The sequence below is a fragment of the Syngnathoides biaculeatus genome, chromosome 17, assembly GCF_019802595.1.
Source record: "Syngnathoides biaculeatus isolate LvHL_M chromosome 17, ASM1980259v1, whole genome shotgun sequence".
Lineage (NCBI taxonomy): Eukaryota > Metazoa > Chordata > Actinopteri > Syngnathiformes > Syngnathidae > Syngnathoides > Syngnathoides biaculeatus.
In genome coordinates this window covers 20,485,610-20,491,868 of record NC_084656.1, presented here as the reverse complement: position 1 = coordinate 20,491,868, position 6,259 = coordinate 20,485,610, and the positions used below count along the sequence as shown (strand labels likewise).

Sequence of the window (6,259 nt, the reverse complement as noted above, 5' to 3'; positions counted from 1 at the left end):
TTTGGCCGAGGTGCGGACATGAATCGTGAGGTCTGCGCCGCGACGTGGACGGGCTCGCCTCTGGGAGAAATCTGAGCATCCGTGATACACGCAGACTTTTTTTTTTTTTTTTTGCCCAAGCCAGCGAGGGGGACGCAAACCATGGAGTTGTTATGGTTTGGCCTTGGACTGAGCGCATGTTTTTAGTCCGACTGTAGCACCCTCTTCCCTTTCTTCCTCCTCCATCCCGCCCCACCCCCTCCCCCATGTCACATCTTCCCCAGAATTATGGAAATTTTGTGGAGGACGCTGACTTGGACATTGAGCCTGGTGGTCATGGCTGCTTCTGAATTTCAGAACGTCGATCGGCTTTCACGCAACCCTCAAGGTAGGATGACCGGAACGAGGGATCCTTCGCGTAGTCATAATATTAAAGCTAACTGGACCGATGACAACTGGAGTATTGATGTTGTCTGGACTTGCGGTTGTTCCATCAACGTGTATTGTCCCCCGTGCATCCACAGAGGAGTTCCTGTCCTACCTGCAGCACTACCAGCTGACTGTCCCTGTCCGAGTCGATGAGAACGGAGAGTTTCTGAGCTACACTGTGAAGCACCACCGGCCCGGCCGACGGCGACGCGGGGCGGCCGACCCCTTGGCGGGCTCGTACCAGGAGCCGCCCGAGTCCCAGCTTTTCTACAGACTCTTCGCCTACGGAAAGCACTTCCACCTAAACCTGACTCTCACACCTTACCTGGTTTCCAAGCACTTCACCGTGGAGTACTGGGGACGCGACGGCATGGAGTGGCGCCACAATTTGGTGGACAACTGCCACTACGTGGGATTCTTGCAGAACCGGCGGAGCGCGACTCAGGTGGCGCTCAGCAACTGCAACGGCCTGGTGAGCCAAAATTGTCAACTACAGACGCAAATTCCAGGACATCGATTCAAAATTGGACATGATAGAAAATCAGAGATAATTACAATAGTTCCATGTGATCTTTGAGGGACGGGCTAACTCAGTGACCTTTATGTTGCTCGGATCAGTGTGCCACAGACTCGCCGCTAAAATTGTCATTCAAGCCGTTTTCCCCTGTGTTCACAATCGTTACTTTACTAGTAGTACCATCGCAAAGGCGCTTTGGCTTTTGCCACCTGGTAAAACGTGAAGTCGCAAGTGTCATATTACACAGAAGCCCTGGATACCGGCTAGCCGAGCATTCAGACGATGCCCAACCCAGATTTTGTTGGGAGGTGGTGCCCCCAAAGGAAAACCAACTCGGGCATCTGTCAGCGTTGGCTTTTCATGCACGTTACATGTCAGAAGTCATCCCCCAATTTCTCTTCAGCCTTGATTCTCGGAGCATAGTTGGGAAAAGTACCCACGTTCAGTACTTAAGACGAAGTACAGAGACTTCTGTAAAGTAACAAGATATTTATACTTTATCTGTCCTCATGTCCTCCCTCACGACATCCATCAACCTTCTCTTTGGTCTTCCTCTCGGTCTTTAGCCTGGCACCTCCATCCTCCTGACCCTTCTACCAACATACTCACTCACTCGCCTCTGGACATGTCCAAACTGTCAAAGTCTGATCCCTCGAACCTTGTCTCCAAAACATCCAACTTTGGCTGTCCCTCTAAGGATCTCATTTCTAATCCTATCCAACCTGCTCACTCCGAGCGAGAACCTCAGCTTCTTCATTTCTGCTACCTCCGGTTCTGCTTCCTGTTCTTTCATCAATGCCACCGTCTCTACACCGTACATCATGGCCGGCCTCACCAGGGTTTTATAGACTTTGCCCTTCATCCTAACCGAGACTCTTCCGTCACATAGAACACCAGACACCTTCAGCCAACTGTTCCACCCCGCTTTGACTCCAGTTCTGCTTCCTGGTCTTTCTTCAGTGCCACCGGCTCTAATCCGTCCATCATGGCCAGCCTCACCACTAACTATTTTCTAAACCTTGCCCTTCTTCCTAACCGAGACTCTTCCGTCACATAGAACACCAGACACCTTCCGCCACCTGTTCCACCCCGCTTGGACCCGTTTCTTCACTTCCTCACCACGCTCTCCTCTCTCTCTTTATGCTTCAGGATGCTAACATTGGTATAAGACAGGAACAAGAAGTGAAACCAATCTTAAGGGTTGAACCTGCCACGCCGTGGCTTCTGTTTTAGCGACCGCGCCGCTGGTTTTAAAATGTACCAAATGACTCGGCAGTAACGAGAATTCGCTGAATTCTTTAACAGTCTTCAGTGAAACGATCAAATCAAATCAAAAGCCTTGATTGTCATCACACGAACTAACGAATAGCTCGACGTATTTCTCTGCCGCGCTTCTGTTTCGGTGATCGCGCCGCTCTTATTTCCGTTCCGCGACCGCGCGTGCGGTTGCTGACTGGCCAGTCGATCAGTCCCAGCGTGTCATGCCGTTGACTTGACGGTAACGAGAATTCATTACGGGCCTTTGCGACGAAAAGGAGCTTAAAACAAAGCTCGATCAGCGCGCAGTCTTCTGCCGCGGCGCGGCTTCTGTTTCAGTCATTGCGCCATGCTTAATTCCTTTCAGTCACCGTTCGAGCAGTTTATTGGCCAGCCGACGTGTCACGCTGATATTGTAACGCGACAAACGACTTGGCAGCCGCGCGAATTCCAGAAAGGAAAATGAAGTGTAGCTCGCAAATGTGAAGCAAACATGTATTGGCCTCGTAGCCAAATGTGTTGGCAGAATCTAGACGCAGCATCATAAATTGAATTAGTGTTTGCTGTCTCTTTTTTTTTTTTTTTTTTTTTCCCCCGACCCCCCCCACTAACTCACAACACCAAAAATGGTCAAAAGCGAGCGTGCGCTTTAATGCAATCAGCCGTCTGGACAATTGGAAAACCTTGACTCACTCTTTAAAAGGCCCAAATAAAATATGTTTTATATTTTCGCAGCGCCGAGACACTTTTGTCTGCGCAAAGAGGTGCTTTAGGGTAATTGTTTGAACGCGAGTCCTCGCTCTAATTGCTTGTTTGACTGGCCGCGAAAGGATTACGTATTTAAATACCGAGCGTTTGGCTTTGCTCGTCTTCTGCGGCCGTGAATCTTGGAGGAGGCGCAAGAACGACAGATATGGGTCACTGGAGGCTGTTTGAAAACGTCGCACTGTTTAAAAGGTCGGCAAGCGCAGGGGTTCGCAGTCTTTTGGACTGTTCCAGGCGGTCATATTTTTTTTTTTCTCCAAAGGACCCCATCACGATCCTAACGCCCGTCAAACGTAGCTAGCATGTGTGCCCGTAAATGGCACAGGAATGGAGTTAAAAAGCTGCCCATTTTCAAGACAAAAAATAATAATGTTACAATAACAAATTAATATTTTTTTAAAAGAAAGCCACATGGACCAATCACCCAAATCCTTTTCAAATATGTATCAATAAAAATGTCCCGTGTGCTGGCTAAAAATGCACGGGCAACTATGCTATCAGGCTAATGAATTTAACGAGTCAATTTCAGTATTACAACAAAATTTTTGTAATATTCGGCCTTTTTATTCTTGAAAAATGCTGTATGATTTGATCGGAGATTTTAAGTTGCCTAATGCTAAGTTACAGCGGAGTCATTGTTTCATTATTGATTTCTTTTAATAATCTCCAAACGTAGCGGGCATGTGTGCCCGTAAATGGCACAGGAATGGAGTTAAAAAGTTGCCCATTTTCAACAAAAAAAAATCATAATGTCACAATAACAAATGGATATTTTTTAAAAGAAAGCCACATAGACCAATCACGCAAATCCTTTTTTTAAATATATATCAATAAAAATGACCCGTGTGCTGGCTAAAAATGTTTAAATGCGACTATGCTATTAGGCTAATGATTTTGATGAGTCAGCTTCAATATTACAACTCGATTTTTGTAATATTAGGCCTTTTATTCTTGAAAAATGCTGTTTATATATATATATATATATATATATATATATATATGTTTTCTTAAAAACGATTTGATTGGAGATTTTAAGCGGCCTGATGCTAAGATACGCCGGAATCATTGGTTCATTATTAGTTTATTTTAATTGGTGCTTAGGGTGACTAAATGTGGGCACGGATGGATGCGCTAACACTCTCATGTTCATCAGCTAGCTAGCCACTTTTACGTAGAGTACCGCTAATGTCACTGTGTTTTGCGCACATATAAATATTTTGAGTTGCCCTTTCAAATGATTATTGACATTGTGATGATAGTACAGCAACGACACATCGTTTAGTATCAAAAGTCAGCTAGCTAACACTTGACGTTTAACACTTTTGAGCTTTGCTCCTCTTTCTGACTAGCTAATATCGGTAACTTGTTAGCCAATATAGTCGGTGAGCCAAAACATACAATGTCAATACAACCCCAATAACTGTTTTTTGCAAGTAACGTTTAAGGACTACAATGGTTAAATACTTTTCTGTTATTAACTTTTGCTTTCTTGCTCCCCACACACCCCGCGACCAGCACGGTGTCATCACGACAGAGGAAGAGCAGTATTTAATCGAGCCATTGAAGAACACGTCCTCCCCCGCTAGCGACTGGAACCTGGAGGAGGCACAGCAACACGTTATTTATAAAATGTCCGCCATGCCCTCGGCGCAGGAACAGAGCCAGGAGTTGAGTTGCGGCATTTCAGGTAGGTGCGCCCTCCGTCACTGTTGTAGTTTCGAGTTATTTGTGTACGAGGAATGAAGTATCGAGGTTTAGCGTTCTTGTCCTAAAATTACTGTGGCAAATTTCAAGCACGTTATCTACTTTTATTTAAGTCCCAATACCAGGTCTCTGTTGTGTAAAACATAACCCACATGGAGTTTAGTCTATGATGGACCAGGTACCCGCTAGCTACTTTTTGTCATGGGATGAAAGAAAAGAACCAAGTGGATATTGAGGTATTTAGGACAGGGTCTTATAAGAACCAGCAAAAAGCTGTCGTTGGCAGGGAGTCCGCGTGCCCTGACACGTATGATCTTAACAGTTTTTCCCAGAGCATCTGGGTCATAAACCAAAAGGCGCGAGCTGCAAGGTTAAAATTTGCAGTTACCACTAGAACCCGCTATTGGATGGGAACCAGTCCAGGTTCTGCCCCTCCTCTAACCCCAAAATCGCCTGAGATAGGCGCCGGCACACCCGCGACCCTTGTGAGGATCAGTGATGTAAAAAAATGGATGGACAGATGGATGTGAGTACCTTAGTCATAGACACGAGAGAAAAATCTCACGGCTCACTGCACACAAGCAAAAATATCACAAATACTATCAACAGTACAGTGCAACCTTGAGTTATGAATTTTAATCTGTTCTAAAACCAAGCTCATAACTCAGTTTACTCAAATCGAATCCCATCAATCTCCTCAAGTCTCCCATAAACACCAATAATTTTTAATGTAGGGTTAGGGTTTTTAATAAAGAATAATACCACAGTGGTGGCACGGTGGCTCGGCTCAATATTTCCTCGAAACCCGGTCTCTGCGGTTTACAGATCTGGTCGAAAACAGTTCCCTCTCCCCAGTCCAAGCGTCCGCCGCCCCACAAGGTGAAGACACGGGCCGCAATGACACCCGCCGAACGCGGCGCTCCATCAGCACTGAGCGTTTCGTGGAGACGCTGGTGGTGGCCGACAAGATGATGGTCGGCTACCACGGCCGCAAAGACATCGAGCACTACATCCTGTCCGTCATGAATATTGTAAGTTTGATCCCGTATTTCTCGGAGGGTCCCCCACCACCCCCGACCCCCGGCGGACGCCATTTGTCTGACTTTGTGTCTTTTCTTCTTTTCTGGAGGTCAGGTTGCCAAACTTTACCGTGATGCCAGTCTAGGAAATGTTGTGAACATTATCGTGACGCGGCTCATCGTTCTGACCGAAGATCAGGTAAGGAGAACCTGGCGAGCTCCTCTAACATTTATTTGGATAATTTATTTTTGTGGCTGTGACATTTCCATCAACACTTAGTTTTTGGACTAAGGGTTGTAAGAAAAGCCAAGAAAAACTGAGGGTTTATGGTTACGGTTCTTGACCTTCTTCACCTCCACATCCGTCCTGCAGCCCAACTTGGAGATCAACCATCACGCTGACAAGTCCTTGGACAGCTTCTGCAAGTGGCAAAAGTCCATCCTGTCCCACCACAGCGACGGCGGCAACAGCATTCCGGAGAACGGGATGGCTCACCACGACAACGCTGTGCTCATCACACGGTGAGGATAAGTCGGGGTGGGGGCGGGGGGCGGGTGTTCCATTCCTCTCGCGGTTATGACGGCGATG

General features: G+C 46.7%; 1 protein-coding gene across 4 annotated transcripts in view; it reads left to right on the top strand.

Moving 5' to 3' along the window:
* The first annotated feature begins 219 nt into the window (after window positions 1-219).
* Window positions 220-6,259, top strand: part of adamts6 (ADAM metallopeptidase with thrombospondin type 1 motif, 6) — a 52,814-nt gene continuing 46,774 nt past the window's right edge. For 2 of the 4 annotated variants that reach the window (XM_061802101.1, XM_061802098.1), the window contains exons 1-6: window positions 220-367; window positions 504-880; window positions 4,463-4,634; window positions 5,477-5,682; window positions 5,786-5,869; window positions 6,044-6,192. In XM_061802101.1, coding sequence (XP_061658085.1) covers window positions 268-367; window positions 504-880; window positions 4,463-4,634; window positions 5,477-5,682; window positions 5,786-5,869; window positions 6,044-6,192 — 1,088 coding nt within the window. In that variant the 5' untranslated portion in view covers window positions 220-267. The remainder of the gene's footprint in view (window positions 368-503; window positions 881-4,462; window positions 4,635-5,476; window positions 5,683-5,785; window positions 5,870-6,043; window positions 6,193-6,259) is intronic. The other 2 variants (XM_061802099.1, XM_061802100.1) reach the window with 2 other exon arrangements.